This window comes from Corapipo altera, unplaced genomic scaffold, assembly GCF_003945725.1.
Source record: "Corapipo altera isolate COAL_440 unplaced genomic scaffold, ASM394572v1 103, whole genome shotgun sequence".
NCBI lineage: Eukaryota > Metazoa > Chordata > Aves > Passeriformes > Pipridae > Corapipo > Corapipo altera.
The window spans coordinates 1040101-1064804 of NW_020884993.1; the positions used below are offsets into that span (position 1 = coordinate 1040101).

Below are 24704 nucleotides of genomic sequence, written 5' to 3' on the forward strand. Positions count from 1 at the left end.
TGAGTGGGAAAGATTTATAGTGGGACCTCAATGGTGGCCTTCCTTAGCCTACTGCTAATAATATTCATGAAAATATAAAATTAGTGTTGCTAAATTCTGCCTATTACAAAAACTATTGCTAGCATGGTACATAAGGGCTCCTGGAGAGAGAGCCCTTATGTGTGACTGGAGTGTTCGGTAAACTGGGCTCTGGCTGGCTGCTGACTCACTGGAGTAGGCAGAAAAGGCAGCACTCTGGGGTGACAGAGGCCCCTAGGGCAGAACAGAAGTGCAGGAAATCCTGAAGGAGCATCAAGACTTTGGGTGTGTGGCTGGGGCGATGCTCTGGGAGCTGCTGCTCTTGTTACAGACACCACAGGTGAGACAAACATGGAGTTTGCACAGTTTCAGGGTCTACATTTGTAAAAGGATGTTGAAAATATGAGGGGGTTATAGCCCAGTCATAAAACATTTCCCTTATGGTAGATTGGCCTAAGCTGCTCAGTCCCTAATCTCCTCAAAGAAAAGCTCAAGAGGTGACTGCATCAGACTCAGAAAGTACCTGCTGGGGAAAGGGGTGTGGCAAAGACAGGGCTCCTTAACTCTGCAAACAGAGCAGAAACCAGAGCCCACAGCCAGCCACTAATACAGGACTTGTACTAAATAGTATTAGGAGCAAAATTTATGACCAGGACAACCTCATGGTGGTGAATTCTCCAGAAGCTGAAGAGGCAACTTTAATGCAAAACTTTGGAGATCTTCACTGTCTGGCATTATTTTGGAAGGCCAACGTCCAGCACCCCAGGGCTTGACACATCAACGCCATCCCCACTGCTGCTGCCAAGGGCTGTGTTAAAGGGCTGTCAGGTGTTTCAGGCCCATCAAGGAACTTTCTCACAGAACCTCACCAAGGGCCCAGAGTTTTGGTAGGGATGCTCTGCAGGTCCTTGAAGTCGTTACTGAATCAAACACTGAACTGCCCAGTTATTTTTCCACAGCCATAAATCCTAACCAACAGGCCAGCTCCAAACACACACTGAAAGGAGTCCAGAAGGAAGCACAGCAAAGGAACTACTTCTCATCCTAGAGGATTCTGTGATGCAGCAGAGAAAGGGAACCAAGAAGGTGCCTACAGATGAAGTCACACGCATCCTAACCAGAAATCAAACGTAACATGCAGATGGCCATCAGCAAAGGTGAGTCATCGTGTGGCAAGGCCAGGCTGCAGTCATCACAGTGTGAGCCTCGTAATCTGGTTTCTTAAATATCTCTTCTGTTCAACCAGTCTGGGTGCAGGATCAAGAGACTTCCCTGGCTGCATTCCAATGCCTCTCTTTCTGGCCTCATCACCTGTGAAAGGCTGATCCTGAAAAGCACAACCCTCACCCCCAGACTCCAATCCTGACTCCAATCCTTCCCATATTATGGGAAACAGGAGCTTTTGCATTCCATGAACACTGGAGTCCCTAGTCCCAAAGCAGGTGCTGCCATGACCCTGTGTCCTGCCTGCTCCACTGCTGAGGGCCAAACAGGCTCCAGGAGGGTGGGAGGACCTGCACACAAACCTGCACACCTGGGACCTGCACAGCCCTTCACTCCCTCTCCCCATACCTGACCCTGCCCTAAGGTTCCTTGCCCATTCCTCTTGGTATCTCTGCTGCCCTGATGGTCCCGTTCTGCTGCCTGTGGCCTCCAACCAGCCTTCTGGGAGCTGATCAGGGCTGTGGGGCCACCCTGGGCCACCCCAGCACAGCCACCCAGGCAGAGCAAACCTGCAGCAGCCAGGAGCTGCTTCCAGCTGAACATCCCATGCCTCCCAAGGGCAACTATCTCCCAGACCTGACTTTCAGGCACTTCCCACTTAAATCCTAGTGGCCAAAACGTGTTTTTTCCCCCTACTTTTAGCGCTCTTCTCCACAAACCTCATGTCCTGCCCACAGTACTGCTGGGCAAGCAGTCAGCTTACACAGGTGGCTACTGTCAGGCTTCCCCAGGTCGATACAAACTGCCTGTGCAGCCGAGCATCCAAACAGGCAAGGGCGGAAATCCCATCCTGCTGTGTACCCGGCAGGATGAGGGTGAAATGCCGAGGCACAGACCCAAGCTCGGCACTGCAGCAGGGCTGCTCAGCATGGGCTCTACACCATGTGATGGTAGGGGCCACATCTGGAAAGAAGTCTCACAGAGAGCAAACCACATTTCTGCCAGTGGATGAGTGAGCAGACGTCACGTTCTGAGCTGAAGGCACGCGGGTGACAGTGGCAGCACACGCTGACAGCAGTGGGGACAGCTGCGCGCACAGCTCAGGCATCTCCCCAGCATTCCCTACGCCACAGGCAGGAAAGCCTGGATCCAGCCTGCCCTGCTCACAGAGGGGCAGGGCCACATGTCTCCCAGTCTCCTCCCAGATCTGTTTTCTCAGTCATAAAAAATTATGGCTGGGTTCCAAGTTTCAGAGGAAAGAGGAAAAAAATGTCCAACATACAGTAATATCTAGGAAGATCCAAGAGGACTTCAGTTGCATGAATTCAAATCCACAGCCTGCCTGTGCAGAAAAATGACTGACTGAGCCCGATGAAACCTGGGCATTGGGTCAGGAACGCAAAGCTGAAACAGGCTCTTGCTGTGGTTCCAAGTTGGGAAAAGGATCCAGAGAACTCCTGCATCCCTACAGCCTTCCCCTCCATGAGCACAGGGTGAGAGGGGACAGAGCTGTCACTGTCACCTTCCTTGGGTAATTTTTTTTTCTGTGCACAGCCTGATCCCTGCCCAAGCCATCCAAACACAGGGACACAGCCTCCAGCTGGCCTTGACACCAATGCCAGCAGTGACTGTCCACCTTCTCCAGAGGAGAGTGAGGAGCAGGAAAACATCCTGAGCACAGACAGGGCTGTGCACAGGCCCCTGCTCCTGCACAGGCAGGGACACACAGACTGTGTTCACTGGGACATGGGTAATGCCCTGGCACCAAGAGGGCTGCTCTGTATCTGTGCACTGCACATCCCCTTGCCCACGCCCTCAGGGAGAGCACAGTGGGCAGCCCCTGGGAAGGGGGGAAAGCACAGGGCAATGGCACCCAGGTGACCTGGGAAAAGGACCTGAGTGACCAAGGACACTGGTGACACCATCAAACTCTGCCCCTGGAGGTCCCAAAGGAGCGGGGCAGGGCAGGACATCGGTCCTCATGCTGGCTGGGTCCACCCCTGCTTAAACCAAGCACTTCCAGTCTGCCCCCTCTCCTCTCTGACACAGACACTGGGTTCACTGGAGTGTTCAGAAGGCAAAAAGTAGTAATGTCACAAAGGCCACCAGTGTCAGTGTGGCACACAGAGCCCACTCCCATCAGCAGCACCCACACAGCCAGAGGCAAGGCAGGGATCACGGGGAGCAGCACACGGGGAGGACATGGGGTTGACCAGGAGCAACCTCACCCCAACCTCACCTGGAGCAAAACCCCAGCGCTGGCACCAGCATGGGGCAAATCTGGGTGAAGAGGGCTCAGAATGGCCCAGGGGCTGCCCCAAGGGCCAGGGGCTGCCTGGGGACTCAATCTTGCCTTTGTGTCAGAGAACATAAGGTACCAACGGGCCTTTGCTTACTGTAACAATCGCAGAGGAACTGAAAGCCAAAAACAAAACAACCACCCCAGCACTGCAGCTCCAAGGCCAAGATGCTGCTCACTCGGAACAGCTCCAACACTTTTGGTTCAAACCCATGGCATTTATTTGGCAGCTGGACATGGCTCCTGCTGCCTCCTCAGGCTGCTCACAGCCAGACTGGCCAAAATCCAGTGTTATTGTTACCAACACTCTCTGGGGACCAGCCCCAGTGAACAAGGTGTTACAGGTTCTTTCAGGGGGCAAGTGCTCGTGCTGCAGGAATTACTGCAAGTGTTAGAAGGTTGCAAAACAAGACACTCTCATCAGGAAGAAGCATCCAGCAGCCCTTAACAGAGCCTCCCTGGCTGAACACAGCTACTGCTCTTGGTCTATTTTACACTAAAAAAAATACTATTTTCCTTTTGGGAGAAGTATGGCGGCTTGACTCCTTCCCAGTTATATCCAGCTTTGATCACAGCATTCCTACAGACATCAGCCTCTCCTGGCTTGGAGAAAGAGCTGGCAAATGTGCCTGCACACTGGGGACATCTCCCTGTTTCCCAGGCTTCCCAGTACATGGAAATGCTCATGTACTTGGAAAGGAGTCACTGAGGCCAGAGAGTAGCAGGGAAGAGGCCAGTCATCTCCCACACTGCTTGCCAGCTGCTGGCTGTCCCACAAACCCTGTGCCATGCCAAGGTCTGAAAAACACAAAATGAACTGGAACACTTTTGCTCATTTAAAAGTCCACTCAAGTCTGGAGCTGGTAATGGAGCTGCACAAAGAGCAGAGTGCATATGGACAGACAGATGGCAGAAAGGAAAACCAAGGGGCTATAGAAGCACTCACCCACCCACAGCCCAAGGGAAAGGAAGCAGACAGACACATCAGGAACTGTCATGGTGTAACTACACCAATGGCCGGAGCAGAGCCAACCACCTACCTGTGGCTCTAAGAAAAGGGGGGAACATTAATTCCTGAAATTATCACTCACTGAACTCGGGAGGGAAAAGGTGACAGCAATTTTTCAAGAGCTCTATCTGCAGATATGACACACACCTCAGAGTGTAGGGGCAAGGCAGTGACAACTCAAACCCCATAAAGCCATGCTGTCCAAGTGCCTGCAGTCTGGGATGCAAAAGCAGCCTCGGGTCAGATAGTTCACACTGCTCTGGCTCCCACCCCTCTTGGCCACCCCTCTTTGCTGCTGCCCTCAGCATCCCACACCTCACCAACACACCAAACGGGGCAGCTCCGACCCAGCCTCTTCCCTGCAAGGAGTTCCACACACTCGTCAAGAGTGTTGAGAGCAGAGACATGGCTCTGGCCCCTCTCCAACCTCACAAGGTCTTTATTTAACAAACTGCCCTCTTTCACCATGTTTTGTGGGTCTGGTGCTTGCACAGACTTTGCTGCACCATAGCGTCAGTCTCCAAGAACACCTGTACTATCCTGTTCAGCTCAATGAGTTTCTACCTCTGCTAGAAGGGCAGTGAGAGGAAAAGGTCAAATGCTCTGCAATCCAGACTCTGCACTTACACAGATCAGTCAGGGCAGACAGGTTTGCCTTGGACATCACAATCAGATAAAACCCATCTGAGAGCTGTGACCTGGGCCAGATGGGCACTGTACCTTAAAGGAGAGATATTTTCCTTTTTTCTCCTTGGTGGTAGATCAAGAGAGTTTGTAAGACAGTATTTTTCAGCATACAGAATAAAGCATACATAAATAAGTAACAAAAGTTAAATACAGGCACTGAAATCAAAGTTACATGGACAGCAGCAGGCACACAGTTCCCTGCACAAGGTACCATCAGCTCACATGAGAGCAGAGATGCATTTTCAACGCAGCCTGAAGCACAGAAGAAGTGTTTAAAAGCCTCAGAGAGCTTCCAAATTCACCACCACAGCTTTTCTCCCTGGGAGGGGAGGGCAGCAAACAAGCAGGACAGACTCTCAGGAGCCACGACTCAGCCCCAGCAACTTCCACACAGCTGCTCTACTTCTGCCGCTCTCCAGAATCACATTCCCCTGGAATTAAGTTCTGGCACACTTTGGAATTAAAGAGGTTTGCAATAATCACTATAATTCTGCTCTGCAATAATTCCTGTGACATAATCTTACCAGAGTAAATGGATTTCTTGCAGACCAAGACAAACCTGCACTCCAACGGCACAGCTCCCCCTGAGTGCTGGGTTTTGTTGGAGCTGCTGGAAGGCACAGAGTTCCTCTCCACTCCAGCACCACAGCCCTGGCAGCAGCAGAGGAACCCAGCAAAAAAAGGGAATGCAGTCACTCTGCCACAGCCTGGACACCTCTGCTGATGCTGCCAGCAGCAGCGCCCCATCCAGAGCTCGGTTCCATCTGGGAAAGGGGTAATCCCATGGGAAACAGGCTGTTGACAGGCAGGGCCATGCTGAGTCAGGCCTCAGGAGGGGGGTGAGGTCCTGCAGATCCCACAGATACAGCAGCTGATCCCACTCACCGCCATGTACGGCCGGCACCCCGCATCCCGCGTTTTGGCAATGGAGTCCACGAGCTGTCCACTAATGCCAAAGTCACAGAGTTTAATATTCCCATTTCTGTCCAGAAGAATATTGGAAGGTTTGATGTCTGCAGGGGAAAAAAATTTAAAGCAGTAAGTCATGGCTGGAGGTTTTGATTTCAGGAGCAGCAGCTGCAGAGGGTCGAGGCCCGCACCCCTTGGTGCTGGATGCGCTCGCTGGGGATCCTGAGCGGGAGCACGAGGAGATGGAGGCAGTCCCAGAGATGCCCCGTGCCTGGGGGCAGAGGCAGATACCCATGCCCAAACACCCTGAAATCACACTTACATGGAAAAAGCAAAGGCTGAAGGGGCAACAGAACAGGCACTGGAGACACCTGTGCAAAAGCTGCACAGACTTGTGGCAGTGCATGTGCTATTCACACTTTGACTGAAGCAAAAGCTGTTTACAATTCTTGCAATTATTTTCATATACAAGAAGAAAAGATGTGAACTCACCTCTGTGAATGATTTTCAAGTTTTCTTTTAAGTGGTTTAGTGCTTTCACAGTCTAGGAAAGAAAAACAGATGAAAAATTAGCAGATGTCCTAAGAGCCTTGGGATTATTAAATTTTTGGAGCTCCGAGAACAGAGGAAAAAACCATTCAGTATGTTGAGATATCACTCCTGTAATATGCCATGTAATAAAAGCATTTTTCTCTGAACTTCTCCTGTAAAGAGATAGTGATATAAGAGAGGGGATGTGCTTAAGTGAACACACATCCCCTGTGACCTGGAAAGATCCCACTCTGGGAGAGGGGAACAAGGGGTGAAGTCAAAACAATCTCTGATAATTATTATCCTGAGCAGTAACTTATTTCAAGCCCTATGCTGTATTTTTTCAGTAGGTAACAACTGTTCCCATTCCTTGACTTTTTACTGGGTCAGGACTTGAAAACATCAGCCAGGTTCTCCACTTGCTGAAGAGTCTCCTGTGCTTTTGGAAGTCTTTGCACAAGGTTGCCAGAGTCTTCTCTGGACTGGAGGGGCCCAGTATCCCCTGCAGAAACCTGGTGGACCTGACAGATTTTTACAGGCAGCAGCAGGACAGAGATTTCAGGATACCCTTCAAAACCACAGACCCAAACCACATATTTATTTTGCAGGGCCAGACCTTGCCCTTGTGTTCAGCCAACAAAGAGTTCATTTTGGCACAGCCAAGGGGAATTTTACAGGAATTCTTAAAGGAAGAAAGAGGGCTCTGCGTAGCAAGGCTGCACCTGGATACCTTGGATGGGATTCCTCTCCCTTCACACCTCAGCCCCCACACAGAGGCACTAACCTCTCCCCAGTGCCTCGAGTGTGAAGGTGGGAAACCCACTGAGACCAGAGCCTAGTGGAGTTCACCTGTCCTGGGTAAAAATGCCCAACTCCTTGTTCCCTGTACAGATGAGGAAAAGGGAGATAGCTCATCTTTTTTAGGTACCTTCCTTGGGATGAGGCAGCTTCCAGCAATGCTTACCCTCGTGCACATGAAGCAATCCCTGCACAGGGAGGGTGGTGTCTGTGCTGCTGGTGCTGACATTCAAGCAGACAGAGCAGGAAGCTGGTCCTGAGGTCTCTTTATGAACTCCTTACTGACCCCAGAACCTGCTTTTCCACCATGCAGTATGCTGTGGAAAAGTCACAAGCACCCTCAAGGACCATTCACAGCATGGTGCAAAAAGCAGCAGCAGTTCTGCTGCACAAACCAACCAGATCTTCACATGGAGTGACAGATCTGAACTCTTCACATTAGCTTCAACAAAAAGGTTTAACAAAATACTCACAGCTAAAGTGATTTTGCCTAGGATTTCTTCTGGAATAACATCATCTAATACACTATATACATATTTGTAAAACTTATCAAACGAGGTAGACATGAGCTCCATACAGATCCAACAGTCACCCTGGAAAGAGAAAAGAATCTGTGTTACTGCCGAGACAAAAATGAGAAATACAAATCCAGAGAGCATACGGAGATCCCTTGAATCCAGTGAAACACACTGCATCTGTGCATTCGACAGGAAGGATGGAATTCAGCTTGATTCATTTCAGCAAAGAAAGACTTGCTCCATCCACAGCAGAGGCCCACCTTACACCTGACATTAGAGTTTAGATGCCTAAACCTGAATGAATCTCGCACACTGTTTGGCTCTCCAGAAGGCTGCAGGCACAGGGAAACACCAGCAGGCACAGTAAGACTAAAACAAAATCCCTTCAGTTTATGGTTGTCCTGTAGAGGACAGAAGACATTTCACACAACATTCAGAGATACCGTCTAAGAAAGAGAAGCGTGGGGGGAGATTGTGGATTTGCATCTTACAGCTAAACAATTAAAGTGCAGAAAATTGTAAAATATACCAGAATATGTGTTCAACCAAACCAAGCTGAACTGCCACAGGAGAATAACGTGTTCTTTCATCAAACTCTCCTGAGATCTGTAAATTGAACTGCTCACAATGGATTTGCTGGGGATGACAAATGGATCCCCACAGTATACTTTAGTGTGTGTCTGCCCTACGGTAGACTGAAAGGGAGCTTAGCCATGCACTGATCTGAGTTATTTCCATTTTTTGGAACATTTTAGCCCCATTGAGGAGGACAGGAGGCTTTCCATGAGCTATTTCTGTAGATTCTCATGCACTTGAGGCAACTCTTTATTGCAGAAATACTAAACCATTAGACCCAGACCTGCCCTCACCAGAAATGACATCCTCACACCTATCTCCTACAGACTGTGAGTGCACAAACTGCATCAGCTGTCAAAAGCTACGTGCAGAACAGTCTGGGTGTCTCATCCTGGCTAAACACCACCCCCAAGCCCTCTGTGAGGAGCAGCAGGCTTGTGCAGGCAGTGCTGCCTAGGGCTGAGGGGCAGCCCCAGGCACAGGATAATATTCTGCTTAGGACAAGCTGCACACTCCTGTGATACAAGAAGTAACAAATAGAGGACAAATTCTCCTTCCTACAGAAGGCAGAATTTTCCTGACCAAAGCAAACACAAACCAACTCAACTCTATGTTAATACATGGAAATAAACCTAGGGTATGGGCATGCTGAAGGAATGGTAAGGGCCCCTGCTCCATCCTACACACCTACAAACCACTTCTCAATCTCTCCATCTCAGGAGTGTCAGGAGCAATTCCCCAATTAAATTTATCTGGTGGAAAAGCTTGTAGAGCTGTAGAGGTTTTAAGGTCAAAAAGGGCTTTTCTGCCACTTGGAATGACCTCCTGTGAAACACAGTAAGGAACTGCATGACCAAGTTGCCTCCAGCCCAAAGATTTAGGTTGAGGGAACAGAAGAGGCCAGCAAAGGTGCTGCCAAACACCACATGCTGGTACGGGTAGAGGCAGTGGTGCCTCTCAGCTTGGCCTTGGGCTGCTCCCACATGAGCAAGGCTCTTCCCAGCTACACAAACAGCAAACTGCCAGGAAGGTCCACGTGCCACCAACATTACAGGTGCTGCTGCTCCAGTGACAGTAAATCCTCCACTGTCTCCTGCCAAAGGAGGAATGCTGACTCCAAAGGACAGCCTCTCCCTTCTGAGAAGAGGGTATCTGCTTTCCTAGGAAGGGCTGAGCTGCTGGTGGGCTGGCTGGAGAAGAAGACTGTGGGTATAGAGCCCTAGGCAGCTCCATTTTACACAGCTCTTTTGGTACCAGGCCTTTCAAATTAGCACAAGGCAGAGCAGGAGCCGATGTCACCCACCCAAGGGAAATGGCTGCTACAAGCCTGAGCCCAGAAAACACTCATTTCACCCAAAAGAAAGCAAAAGGGACTCATGGAATAGGTGCTGTGCCAGACATGGAAGCAGAGACATCACAGTGAAAGAGACAACAGCAGTGCAGCAGGAAAAGGGCAGGACCAGCACTTCAGAACACCTGGAGAAAGGTGAACTCGGGCTGCTGGACACCAAAAGATCAGCTGGGGATGAATTCAGCTAAGGAACCATTCAAGTTAAACTGCAGAAGGGAAATGGGGTAACACATGTAGAAAATTTCTCTTTTCAGCACCAACAGCAAAGGCAAAGTGCAGCTGAGGCACTTCCATATGATGGAGAGTGGCTCAGAGCAAGCAACTCCAGAACTCCAGTGCTAGTGATGGGCACAAATCAAGCAAGACTGGAAGCCCAACAGAGCCTTACAAACCCTCTGCAGGGAGAGCAGACATGAACAGGCTCTACACTGCTTCTGTTTTGACCAGCTTTATAGTAAAAATGGGATAGGGCTGTATTCCCAGGTTACTGTACTGAGACTGTGGAGACTGGACTGGTTGTAGTGCCAGAACAACACTGACCACCTGCAGCCTCGTATTTGTGTCCAACTGCACCAATATTGTGAGTGGCTTCAGTTGCCCAGGTTACAACAGCTGGTGTTTGGACAGCAAAACAAACCAAGTGGAGCAGCAGGCAGCCTGAGCAGAGCCCATATTGTAACAAAAGCTCCAGGTGTACTCTGTGCATCTGTGGGGTTGGGATGGGTGTGGTACTGAAACCTCATATAAGTACAATAAATTGCTATGCAGTGTTGATTTTTAAGCATAACAAACCCTGTATATGATCAAAGGCACCAAAGGAAAGATCTAAGGCATGTGCCATACAGAAATCCTGGATGTGGGCATTTATTGATCTGGTAATATAAAAACCTACCTGACCAACATGAATTCATGTCAGCAAGATCAATGGAAAAAGATAACAGATCTTTTCCATTATGCAGCTCTATTAAGGCTGGTGGGAAGATTCAAAACTCTACAGGTTAACTCTTCCTGGGACTTGGAAAGTCTTACCTATTGGCAAACTGGTGAATTTTTATGGGAAGAAAAAGGCAGGCTGGTAGGGATTGCAGGGCACTGGGCACCCAGCCCCCTTCCTGACCAAATACCAGGAAGTGCTGATGTCTGTGGGCAAGTCCTGCTCCTTTGTGAACTGTGAGAACAAACCCATCCTAATCAACATTTCTCTTTAATTTTTGCTCTTAGGTCAGGGTGATTTCCAATTATAAAATGACAGAAGAAGCATTTTAATTTTCATTTTCTCTTCCTGCTAGAGTTATTCTTCCAAAGAATGTCTTTTAGCCCTTACTGTGTATGAAATCACCAGATGCTAATGCACAACCTGTAGCATTCCAAAAAGTGTCCAGGAAACACCCTGTGCATTTAATTCAAAATATCTCTGCCCAGAACAGACACAAAAGCTGCTTCACCAGTAGTGGGGATGCTTCAGCATCTCAGTGTAGAGCCTTAAGTTTCCAGAGATGTCACTGGAGTGGATCTAGGGGTCCAGGTGGACACTGAGTTGAACATGAGCCAACAATGTGTTCTTGCTATGCAGAAGGATCACCGCATCCTGGGCTGCATCAGGCGAAGCATCACCAGCAGGTTGAGGGGGATGATCCTTTCCCTTGATCCGGCACTGGTGTGCTGTGACCAGTGCTGGGCTCCCCACTGAAGAGTCTCCAAAAAAGGGCCACTAAGATGACTGAGTGAAAGGAGAATTTCTCCCATGAGGAGAGCCGAGACTGTTCAGCCTGGAGAAGGTTTAGGGAAATCTCATCCATGGCTCAGGTCCTTATAGGACCTGAGGGGAAGTTGCACAGAGGATGGAGCCAGGCTCTGCTCAGTGGTGCCCAGCACTTCGACCAGGCCACAACATGCCCCACCCACCACTCTGTGATACAAACACTGAAGGTTTATGGCATCCACACACTGCAGGGAGCAGCCAACTCTTTATGCAAGCTCCACCTGCACTAGAAGAGAGACAGAAGAATGTCACCACCACCAGACATCCTTATGTGTCACAAAGGACACTTTTCCTACGAACCAGGGACTGGCCACAGGGACAGATGCATTGAGTAATGGCAACAGAGCCAAGGATGTCCATAGAAACGGGGTGTTGTGCATCAACAGCAAACAGATCAAACTGAGTATCTCTACAATTCACAGCAGCATCAGCACTGTCCTGCCAACACATCCATCCCAGCTCTTCTCTCCTCCCAGCAGAAGTTCCTCACAGGCTGATTTATGGCTTCTCAGGCACTTTTGCAACTTGCAATGAAATTTTCATCAAATAATTTTATCAAGAATTGAACTTGTTGGTTTAAACTTGGCTTGGCTCCACTTGCACTCTGCAGAAGTCATTCCTGAGATTCCAAGTCAGACAAGGCTCCTTTTCTCTCCCTCTCTTGAGAAGAAAAGCAACAGGAATAGGTACTTTTAAGAGCCACTAGTGTGGTCACAGTAACTACTCAAACATTGCCAGCCTTACAGGTACTGTCTCAAACCAGACTAGCAGTAAAGCTTTTGAAAGACATGCAAGAAAAGAAGACTGGTTTTCTCCCCTTTAGACCTAAAAACCCTCTGAACAGCAACATTCGGAGCCTTCTTCCCCCACCAAAGCAAGTGCAGGCTTGAGAGGAAACACATGGACACAAGCAGCCAGATCCTCTTCACTGAGCATTGCTGCTGACTGATGGGGACACTGTGCACTGCCAGGAGTCCAGCATGGAAAAACCTTGTGGGGCTAGTGTGAACCTCACAAAGTTCAACAAGGACAAGGGAAAGATCCTGCACATGGGTCAGGGCAGTCAGCAGTATAAATGATGAAGGGATTGAGAGCAGCCCCGAAGAGAAGGGTTGGGAGATACTGGTGGATGAAAAATTGGACATCAGCAGAATGCCAATGTGACCTGGGCACAGTGTACTGAAGCCCCCCGACTCCATGCCTTTTTCAGCTTTGTTCCTGTTTGATTAAAAAGGCAATTTAATCTCATCTAGTGGGTGCAATGAACTCAAGCGAAGTCCCATACTCGGCAATCAACTTGAAGTTTTTGCACTGTTACCTATTACATCACGCGCACGGACACAGAAAAACAGAACTGTCCCTTCTGACTGGAGAACAAGCAGCAAATGATACAGGTTCAGGTGCCGCCTGCCGTGGGACAAACAAGACTCAAGAAGACTTTCCCTATCACAAACTGTGAAACAAGAAGGACAAAATACAATAAGAGGGAGAAATATTTGTGAAGTATTTTCTGCCTTTCCAAATCACAGAGGTACTCACAGAGGCTGCCACAGGAACTTGTATTCACAGCTGTTCTCCCGACCCTGGAAAGTCGGCCCTGAATCAGCAGTGCCCCGGTAGCCAGGAGGGCCAACCCTGTCCTGGGGGCATCAGGCCCAGCATCGCAGGCCGGGCCAGGGAGGGGATTGTCCTGCTCTGCTCTGCCCTGGGGTGGCCTCACCTCAACATTGGGGCAGTTTGGGGGGACACAATGGAAGGAAGGGAATGAGCCATTAGAGAGTGTCCAAAGGAGGGAAGGAGGATGGGGAAGGGCCTGGATTTGAAGGCGTGTGAGGACACTGAGGGCACTTGGTGTGTTCAGCTGCAGTTCCACCTTCCTGGGCAGGGGCAGAGGAGGGGCAGGGACTGAGCTCTGCTCTGGGGGGACCAGGGACAGCAGCCAGGGAATGGCTGGAGCTGTGTCAGGGCAGGTTCAGGTTGGATCTCAGCCAAAGGTTCTTCCCCCAGAGGCTGGTTGGGCACTGCCCAGGCTCCCCAGGGCAGTGGGCACAGCCCCAAGGCTGCCAGAGCTCCAGGAGGGTTTGGCTGATCCTCTGGGGCACAGGGGGTGACTCTTGGGGATGGGCCTGTGCATGGCCAGGGGTTGGACTCAAAGATCCTTGTGGGTCCCTTCCAACTCAGCATATTCTGTGATTCTGAGACTACAGGTTGGGACACTTGTCTGCCTACACAGTAAGGCCTTGCATAGTTTTGTCCAATTTGCTTTAGTATTCCCAAACTGTCAGGATCCAAGAGCTTAGTTCTGCCTCTCCATATGAACCACTCACTGTTGGGGAAGGGTACATCCCAGCTGCTTCTCCTAGAGCAGCTTGAATCCTGCCAACCATCCACTGCCTGCTCAGTGGGTAAGCTCCTCCAGAGAGGCTCAAATGGAAGTCCTTCATCTTTTAGGAGCAGGCAAAAAATTTGTCATCTGTAGTTCCATCCATACCCAGAGAATTTGAATCCTGGCTCAGAGCAGCTAATCCCAAAAGGATGTGCCTTTTGGAACTTATTTCCTTTTCACCTTGAAATGCTGGAACATTGTTTTACATGGTTTGCTGAGGACTTCTTGAGAAAGTGTCAGTCTTTTGCCATGTCTCCTGAGCTCCTACACTCCAGGGGATGGTGCAGCAGTGACCTGGATCATTCAGTTATTTGAGACAGATCTGATAAGCAAAGTGGGGGAGGGCTGAGACAGATCCAAACATCCTGGTGAAATTCCTTTTTTCCCTTTCTGTGCTTCTCTGCTGTCCTACTTTCCAAACACTAAGACTCTAATTAATACTGGAATATTTAATTAACATGACAAGATAAAAAACCTTATCCAAGCTTACCAGCTCACCTGTGTACCTCTGAGGTACATGACTTGGAACATCACATAGGCAGTAAGGGACTGAGGAGAGGGGAAGGCTGCTTTCACCTCCAAAGCAAACACCACTTATGCTGAAGGGGGGAAAAGGAGATTCCACCCTAGCAAGAGTGACCTCAGTGAAACCTCTCCCAGACAGAGCATGCAAGGAGTTGGCTACAGGATGACAGGATTTTTGGACAAGACAAAGAGGGCAGCCAGGCTGACATCTGGGTGCTGATAGAGGTACGTTTTTATATTATCTATGTATTTACATTTACATTCTGGGATGTGCCCAGAGCTGCAGGGAGGTGACAGGCTTGCAGAGTTCTGAACATGCTGTTCATCAGCATCTGGCAAGACACTGTCTTGCCCGCAGACCTTTCCTCACACCAGCTGACAGCCTTGTCATCGATATCTCAGCAAAGCTGGAAGTTTCCAGCCAAGCTGAGGCTCCGCACTTGGCAGGAGTTTCTACTGTGTGAACATGGACAATGCACACTGGCCCCAAATGGCTCAGTGTTCATTCATTCACGGCTAGGCTTCGTGAACGAAGATTTAGGAAGGCTCTATTCACATTTGTTACAAGAACGCTGGTGGCTAATAAGGCCAATGTGAGATAGACATGTCTGATTGCAAAAGGCACAGCAGAAAGACTCCTTAGATGGTGTATTCTGCAAGGCACGGTTCTTTCTGCGTTGCCTTTTCTCCTCGAGAGTGATCCTGCGTCTGTTCTCAAAGGAAGCAGCAGTGTTATAGATGGTGTGTCTCCAGGCCTCCCGGTTGGAGGCCAGAGTAGACCAGTTATGGTGATCAATATGGCCAAGGCTGAGATGTTGTTTCAGGGAGTCCTTGTATCTTCTCTTCGGGGCTCCTCTCATGCAGCAGCCAGTGGCAAGTTCACCATAAAGCAAAATCTTAGGGAGGCAGCGATCTTTCATCCTGGAGACGTGCCCTGCCCATCGCAGCTGTGTTCTCAGTAACATGGCCTCAATGCTTGTGACTGCTGCTTGTTCTAGAACAGATGTACTGGTCACATAATCTGACCAGTGGATGTTTAGGATTGTACGGAGGCAGCGTTGATGGAAGCGTTCTAGGAGTCACAGGTGGTGGCGGTAGATGACCCATGATTCTGATCCATATAAAAGAGTAGGCAGCACAATGGCTTTGTAAACACTGATCTTGGTACTTTTCTTCAAGTGTTTATTTCGCCAAACTCTTTTATGAAGCTTTCTGAAGACACTATATGCCTTTGCTAACCTGTTGTCTATCTCCCCGTCAATCTTACTATCCAAGGAGATGAGGTTGCCTAGGTAATTAAACTGCTGGACTGATTTGAACTCTGATTTACCAATGGTGATATGGGGATGATGGGGGACTTCCTGAGGTGCAGGTTGATAGAGAACTTCTGTCTTCTTTAAACTGACTTCCAGCCCAAAGAGCTCAGCAGCGTCTGCAAAGCACGATGTTAAACGCTGCAGAGCTGCTTCTGTGTGAGTGACGAGGGCGGCGTCATCAGCATAAAGCAGCTCCTGGACAAGGTGGTTTAAGATCTTACTGTGGGCCTTCAGTCGCCTTAGGTTGAAAAGGCTTCCATCAGTACAATATCAAATGTAGATACCGTCCTGATCATCGAGGTCTGCTGTGGTCCTTTGGAGCATCCTGCTGAAAAGGACTGTGAATAGGGTTGGTGTGAGAACTCAGCCTTGTTTCACACCATTGGTTATTAGAAAGGGCTCAGAAAGTACATTGCCATATCTGACTTGGCCGTGCTGATCCACATGGAGTGAGATGATCATTTTAAGGAACTTGGGGGGACAACCTAAGTGTTCCAAAATCTGTCATAGACCTTTCCTGCTCACAGTATTGAAAGCCTTGGTGAGATCAACAAAGGTTCCATAGAGACCTTTGTTCTGTTCCCTACACTTCTCTTGCAGTTGTCTGAGAACAAACACCATGTCTGTGGTGCTCCTGTTGGCTCTGAAACCACACTGGTTTTCAGGTAGAATTCCTTCTGCTATGGCGGGTATTAGTCTGTTCAAGAGTATTCTTGCCAGGATTTTGCCAGCAATGGAGAGCAGAGTAATACCACGGTAATTTGAACAGTCTGATTTAACTCCTTTCTTCTTATACAATGTGATGATGACTGCATCACGAACGTCTGATGGTAGTTCGCCAAGTTCCCAACAGCGCAGTACAAACTCGTGAAATTTAGCATGGAGTGCTTGGCCCCCATGTTTCCAGACTTCAGGTGGAATTCCATCAACCCCAGTTGCCTTGCTGATTTTCACCTGCTGTATGGCCTTAAGGGTTTCTCCTAAAGTGGGGGCAGTATCCAATTCATACTTCACCGGTTGTTGTGTGATGGACTGAATAGCTGAGTCTTGGACTACACGGCTGGTACTGAAAAGAGTCTGGAAGTGTTCAGACCATCAATTCAGAATGGAGGTTTTATCTGCCAGAAGTGTTTGACCATCAGCGCTGAGTAGAGGACTTTGGGCTTGGTATGTAGGCCCGTATGCTGTTTTCAGGGCTTCATAGAATCCTCTGTGATCACCCGTGTCTGCGCATAATTGTGTTTTTTCAGCAAGATTGATCCACCGCTTGTTCTGGATGTCACGGAGTTTCTGTTGGAGCTTGCTGCATGCAAGGTGAAAGGTTGCTTTTCTTACGTGCCACGATGGCAGTGCAAGGTGTGCTTGTGGGCGGTTCTATTCTTCCTCAACAATTCCTGGATCTCTTGATTGTTTTCATCGAACCAGTCCTTGTTCTTCTTGAAGGAGAATCCTAAAAATTCTTCAGAGGATTGCAGGATGCTGTTTTTAATATGGTACCAGAGTGTTTCAGGAGAGGGATCTAAAGAATCTATAGAATGATTTTCAAGCCTAGTTTGAAGATTTGCCCAGAATCTGTCTTTCACTGTGCTGATTGGAGATTGTTAACTTGGAGTCTCCTCCTTGGGATACTGCCCCTTTTTGGTTTGAACTTAAGATTGAAGTTAAGTTTGCAGCGCACCAGCCGATGGTCTGTTTGGCATTCTGCACTGGGCATCACACGGGTATGGTGGACATCGTGGACATCCCTCCAACACACCAAGACATAATTGATGAGGTGCCAATGTTTGGATCTGGGATGCATCCAGGTTGTCTTCAGACTATTTTTCTGCTGAAAGATAGTATTAGTGATGGTGAGCTGTTGCTCCACACAGAATTCTAGCAGAAGGCGACCATTATCGTTGCAGCTTCCAACACCATGCTTGCCTAATATTCCTTTCCAGGCTTCAAAATTCTTTCCTACTCTGGCGTTGAAATCACCAAGGATAATGATCTTATCATCTGCAGGAACCTTCTGGGTAAGGCAGTGCAGGTTCATGTAGAATTTATCTTTTTCAGCAGGGTCAGCTTGGAGAGTTGGGGCATATATACTAAAGAGGACAACGTGTTGCTTGTTGTGTAATGGAAGGCGTAGGGAGATAATTTGGTCAGAATGACCTGTTGGCAGATTTTCAAGTTTAGGAACAATAGAGTTTTTGATCATGAAGCCGACTCCTGAGAGATGCCTTTCGGTTCTGGGCTTACCTGACCAAAAGAGTGTGTAACCGGCACCATGTTCTCTGAGGCTGCCTTCCTCGTGAAGGCGAACTTTGCTGAGAGCAGCAATGTCCATGTTGAGACGTGATAGTTCGTGAGCGATTAGGGCAGATGGATGCTCAGGGCGACCACTGTTCGCAGAATCAAGCATGGTTCTGATGTTCCAGCATGCGAGAGTCAGTTTGGTTACACCTTTGGAGGCAGGTGTATGCCTTTGTCTCTTGGGCTCAGTGTTCAAACAGATCAGAAAAAGCAGAGCATGGGAAAAGGAAGGATTATCATCCTTATTTTAGGGACTGAGATTTAAAGCCAGAGGAGTGACCTGGCACAATTACAGAGGCAGACTCTCTAGAAGTGGGAATTTAATATTCAGCCCGAGTTTTGGGCTTTAGCTACAACACTGACCTTCTCTCTAACAGTTCCCCAGTAAAGCCCCACAAGACTCCACACAGGCTGCTATGCCTGATAACCCCCAAAGACTACCAGCAACCATTATGTCTTTATTTTTCTTCTTCCCTTGAGCACAGGTATTGGGTTTGTGCTGAAGTGGTGGAAAACAGGTAAGAGTTCCATGTCCATCCTCCTATACTGTCGCAGCTTCAACACTGGAGCAATTACAGGAGTAGGGATAATCCAAGCCCACAGGAGAGCTGCAGGAGGAAGGAGAGGCAGCAGTCAGGTTTGGACACTAATCTTCTCCAAAACTCCTGTTCTTGCAAAGGGACCAAACTGCTCAGCAGCGATCAGTGGCTGTTCTCCTAAATGGACTGAACAGACTCGGCTCAGCCTGATGTCTGACCTCCAACCACAGCATGACAGTGGCCAGGCTGCATGGAAAAGACCAGCTTTCCAACTGCTTTTACTGGTTGTTCAAAGCTCAATAGCAATGGGAGCACTCAAAACAGCAGGATGAAAATTCAAAACCATTCAACAAAGAGGAGGAGCTGGAAGCCATTGCACAGCAAGAAAACTATGACATAATTGCCCTCATGGAGGCATGGTGGGATGACTGGCACAGTTGGAGTGCTGCAATGAATGGCTGCAAACTCTTCACAAGGGAAGGCAGGGAAGGAGAGGTGCTGGGGTGGCCCCTTATATGAAGAGCCTGGAGCAGAATGGTGGTCACGACAGGGTTGAGTGTGTGTGAGTAAGGAACAGGGGGAAGGCCAACAAGGCAGATTATCCTGTTGGGAGTCTGTCATAGATCACCCAACCAGGATGAAGAGATAGACAAAACATCCCATAAGCAGCTGGGAGAAGCCCTTGCTCTCATTGGGGGACTTCAACTTACCAGATGTCCACTGGTACAACAATGCAGCAGAGAGGAGACAGTCCAGGAAGTTCCTGCAGTGTGTGGCAGAGAACTTCCCTGGTGAGGGAGCCAACCAGGGAGTGCCCCACCGGACCTGCTGTTTTGTGAGCAGCTTTGTCAGAGAGGGGTTGGAGGGTGTCCAGAGAAGGGAACGGAGTTGGAGAAGGGTCTGGAGCACCAGGAGCAGCTGAAGGAGCTGTAGGGGCTCAGCCTGGAGAAAAGGAGGCTCCGGGGGGACCTTCTTGCTCTCTCCAGCTCCCTGACAGGAGGGTGGAGCCAAGTGGGGGCCGGACTCTGCTCCCAGGGAATAAGTAACAGGATGAGAGGAAACAGCCTCAGCAGGTCAGGTTGGATATCAGGGAAAATTTCTTCACCAAAAGCGTTATCAAGCATTGCAATGGGCTGCCCAGGGCAGTGGTAGAGCCACCATCTCTGGAGGCATTTAAAAGATATGTAGATGTAACACTTGAGGACATGGCAGTGTTAGGTTTACTGATTGGACTCTGTGATATTAGAGGTTTTATTCCGACCTAAACAATTCCACAGTTCTAACTGAGGTGATGGACAGTCAAACAAGGGGTAGATAAACAAGGGAAGTGACTCTGAGGCAGAACCATGGATCCAAAATGTACATGTATTCAAGGGGAAACTGAACACTTTCATAGAAAAGAAATCCAGTAAGAGTCACTAAACACACAGATGGCACATGTTGATCAAAGAGACACTCAGCTGCATATGACTGGAGGCTGAGGTGAAGTATCACACAAGCTTCTGCATGCAAATCCTGTGGGCCACTGCCAGAGACAGAACACTCAACCAGGATTTTGGTCTGACCCAGCACACCTGCCCTTGTTTCCTTACAATTCTGTACGTACAAAAGGCTTCCAGGCAGCTGTGTGTCCACTGGGAGTGTCTGACACAGCCTGGACATGTACAAACATCCGTCAGGGAACAGGGGCTGTGAGTACCATCACAGCAACCACAACATCAACAGGGGTGCAGGGCCTCCCCATGGTCACATCTCACAGCCACCAACACAAATCACACCTGTGTCCAAGTGCTGTGCCCCAGAGCCCAACCCAGCAGCACACACTGCATAGGGGAGCCACAGACCTGGAGTCATCCAGAGAGAAGAAAAGCAGGAAAAGAGAGACTGGAATACATAGAGACACAAAACAACATGTGGGAACTGCATGTCTGTGCTCTGCAGCACCCAGACATCTGGGTCTCCTGGGTAAATACCCTTGAGTAAAAGTGGACAGTCAAGACACCTAATACAAATCAACTTTCTCCTCCTTAGCACAGGTTGGAAACTGCAAAGGAAAAAAAAAAAAAAAAGGTAAAACCCAAACTGTGCTACAAACAAAGCAAGTTTGGGGTTGCCCACCTCTCTGAAGAGCGCGCCATAAAACTGAACAATATACGGGCAGTCACTGCTTCGCATCACTACATCAAGGTCCATCAGTAGCTGCTTCTGTTCTTTTTCATCCACTGTCGAGCGAATTCTCTGAAAGAGGAAGAGTGGCAGAGACTTTATTACTTAATGTGTCCTCAGCTCTGCTGATGGAGACACGTGCCAGGGACCCCAGCCCCAAGCAGAGCAGGCAATTCCCCAGGCATGCTCAAACACACTCCAGAGAATTAAGCTGTGTCCTCAAATAGAGGGTGAATAATGCTGTTTAATCAGACTATAAACCCCTCAGTCCTTGCATGAGCATCAACATTTTCAGATGAAATATCAGAAGGAAATCAGAGCTGAGATTTCAGCAAAACACCACAGCCAGGCTTTCATTTCAAAACGAATTCCCACACAGTTCTTAGCTACGTTGAATGGGCCTTGAAGGCTGGTTTGAAATTTAACCAAAGAACACTATGTTTAAAATTTCTAAGTACAGAAGCCAAAAAGGTTCCTTCCACAGCCTCCACCATGGCTGGCACAGAGAGAAGGGACTGTCATGTAACCCAAGGAACACACTGCTCTGGTAATGCTAATGAGGGGCAGCAGTCCTGGAAGCCGTTCTCATCAAACTAACAATTCTTTACCTAGTACTGGCCTAGGGAACATTAACACTACATAAAAGATACTTAATATGCGTATATATATATGTGTGTGTGTGTATATATACACTATATATATACACTATCTATAAAGAGAAGTCTCATTTGGGCTTGAAAGAACAATGCACATTTGAAAATAGAAAACTGTACATGTTCAAACATGAAGCTGTTTAAATGAAGGATGGAGAAGACCATTCACAGTTTTTCATGTGATTTTAAAGATATATTTAACATCTTGCACTAATTTATGTATTCTCTGAATCACAGGTGAGGAAATCGTGATCCTGAAGCTGTGACTCATGTTGAAAGACCATTAAAAAAAACCACTTGGCAACAAGTTCAAAGCAAGAGAAGTAGCCTGGACCCTCCTCGAGGACAAAAACTACGTGGATATCCAAGAAAGAAAAATTATGCAAGGTCGTGGAAAAAATCTGCAAGACACCAGCACCCATTTCACTGATACTCTGGCCCCATGGGCAACTGTTGGTGGCATCAGGACCACACACAGCCAGCACAAGGCCAGGTGTATGAAGGTACTTTCAAGGTTGACCAATCATATAGAACCATTCATTCATGAAACAGTACATGATTATGTACTTTAGGACTATTTCATGATGGCCCACACAAAATGAGGACAGTATCAACACTAATTTTCCTTACCTTTGGTGTTTCGTGATAATTTGGTATTTTAGCACTCGTTCTTAACATTCTAGTAGTTCTAGTTTGGCCTAGACCAGTAATTGCTATGTTCAGATTGCCCTTTTCCCACCCCATTAATTCCAGAGTTCTTGGGGAAGCTGTCAGGATACCTGCCCAGCACACACAGTCCATCACATCCACACCCCACAGTGCCGTGGGTGGGTGGGACTCTGTGGTCACCAAGAGAGCAAGAACAGGAGCAACGGGCCAGGAATGGAACTGAAAAGCTTCACCTCTAGGTCACTGGTTCAGGTGTAGTTCACACGAGTTCAGACGTCACTGAGGAAAGCCAGAGCAGTCTGACTGTTTCCTTGCCGTGTGCCCTCAGCACACAAAGCTCTGGGACACCCCACACTCGGGAGGCCAAACAGACTGAACATCCCTCTCCAGCTGACAAACCATCAGCACTGTGTGAAATGAAAATGCCACTGCTCTGACCTCCACAGAAGACGATGGATGCCAAAGCTACTGTGGTGAGACCTATGAGGAATAGTTCAGTCTCTCACTGAGATGTGGCCCACACTGCAAAGGTCACCTTTTGGATGAGGAACAACACCAAAAGGAGCTTTTCTCCATATTGTAACTCACACCCCCCATTCTGTGTCCACTCCATATCTATCTCCAAAAAGCCTCTTTCCTGGTCATCTGGGAGTATCTCCAGCCCTGCTCTGCATTCCCCCTGCACCTGCACAATCCTGTCACAGCCACCCCCACAGTGTCCTCCTCAAACACCACAACTTCCCCTGACAGCATCTTCTCCCACCTCTGACATTCCTTCTCTGTTGTTACTTTTCCAGCTCTGGAAACCATGTGAAATATATACTGGATGGTGGAGGAAATTTTAATGGCACTCCAGAACAACACTGAACCCAAATACTCCTCTTCCCAAACACAATCTCCCCAGGGAGGAATGGCAGGCAGAGGATCCAGAGCACAGATAGTGGGTCAGCTATATGGCAGAGCTCCAGGCAGACACGGGAGCCAAAGGACACCTTGAGAAGCCAACATGAACACTCCAACAAACATTGTTTCAGGGAGTGAAGGGAATGACATGTACAAGATTGGGAGGTCTCATACAAGAGTGCTGGAGACTGGCAAACTCAAAGGGGAGGACTCTGAGGAGCAGCACAGTGCTGAGTTGGGGTCAGCCCAGGCTGGAAAAATGGCTTTGTTTAGCTGGAGTGTGCCAGGGAGCCTGCTGCAGCCCAGCACTCCCAGTCCACCATGAGGAACCAGCATTCACCAGCAGAACAGGGAAGGAACAGCCAACGGTGAGTGAAGTCAACAGCAGCCACTGGCCAAACATGAGCCACGAATCAACGTGCTACCAAAATCCAAGGAACAGTGCAAGGCACTGCAGCATCTCCCACAGACAGACTGCCCTGGGAACATGGGAGACAGCAGGGAAGGAAGATACAAGGTGAGGCAGCTCCTCGAAGGCAGTATTTGAGACAGGGATGGGCAGGGTCTGACTCAGGCCTTGCACCGCTCAGCCTGGTCACTCCTGTGGGCACTCACTGACAACTCACTGACAAGTGACTTCAGGGCCAAACAAGGCACGGATGGAAAAGAGGGGTTTGTAGTAGAAGCTTATGGAAAGTCTCTTTTTTAACGATTCCTTGTTGACCTCAAATTTAAACTGGATCAAATCTTCCAGGAGAAAATTCTCCAGTGCTTTTAATACAAACACAGGTTAGGACAAAGCCTTCTGACACCAAGAACAAGAGCACTGAGCAGCATCAGCAGCAAAAGGATAATCTGTGCTGTGGGTTGTGCCACTCTGGAATCTAAAACGAGATCCCAGAAACCAAACCCAAAACAGAAGAGACACCATCCAGCCCAATTCTCACACAGAAAGATTCAGGTGCAATGGAAAGTGACCAGTTAAAAAAAAAAAGAAAAGAAAAAAAGCTATAAACGCCAGACTGAAACCCAACTCGAGCTGTGAGACAACCCAGCACTGTCCTGAGCATGGGGCTCACCTGTGTCCTCAGCAGAAAGCTCAGCACAGCAGTGCCTGGCAGTGCCACTGGAGAAGTAGTGCTCCCAGGGGATGGCAAGGACTGGGGACACTAAACTAGCAGGAAAAAAGGAGTTTGCCAGCCACTGCTAAGGATGAGAATATCTGTCTACCCATCTGAAACACATTTAGTGCACACTGAAGTAGATCACAACTAGTTTCCCATCTCCTGTGACGAGGTTCTCACTCTCTCTACCATTTCCTTTTCAACCCTTACTCATTGACCTCCTCCCTCACCAGCAGGGCTGGGAGCAATAGTTTCCCTGACTCTCAGTCAACAGACCCAAAGAGATGACAAACAGAAAATTCTGAAGGTGTCAATTTGGGAGAGGGCACCCAGTTTTGCAAGGAATGACAATGATGGTTTGCAATAAAGCCCGAAGACACTGTGCTCCTAACAAGAAATGACTCCGTGGCTTCCTGGCTCCTCCAGGAAGACCAGGGACAACCCATGGGTCTGACATCTCTGATTACTCTACTGATCTTGAAAATGTTTTTCATTTTCTTAGGGCA

The 24704-nt window shown here is 48.6% G+C and overlaps 1 protein-coding gene and 1 long non-coding RNA gene across 2 annotated transcripts in view; both read right to left on the reverse strand.

Moving 5' to 3' along the window:
- Positions 1-24704, reverse strand: part of MAP2K4 (mitogen-activated protein kinase kinase 4) — a 49625-nt gene that overhangs the window by 13549 nt on the left and 11372 nt on the right. Inside the window, exons 4-7 of the mRNA XM_027666475.1 lie at positions 20802-20921; positions 7889-8008; positions 6579-6630; positions 6063-6190 (exon numbers count right to left, since the gene is read on the reverse strand). Of these exons, the coding sequence (XP_027522276.1) occupies positions 6063-6190; positions 6579-6630; positions 7889-8008; positions 20802-20921 (420 nt within the window). The remainder of the gene's footprint in view (positions 1-6062; positions 6191-6578; positions 6631-7888; positions 8009-20801; positions 20922-24704) is intronic.
- Positions 18583-19447, reverse strand: LOC113958323. The gene is made up of 2 exons (XR_003531477.1): positions 19394-19447; positions 18583-18752 (listed from the first exon to the last, which is right to left on the reverse strand). It is a non-coding gene; the product is annotated as an uncharacterized LOC113958323 (long non-coding RNA).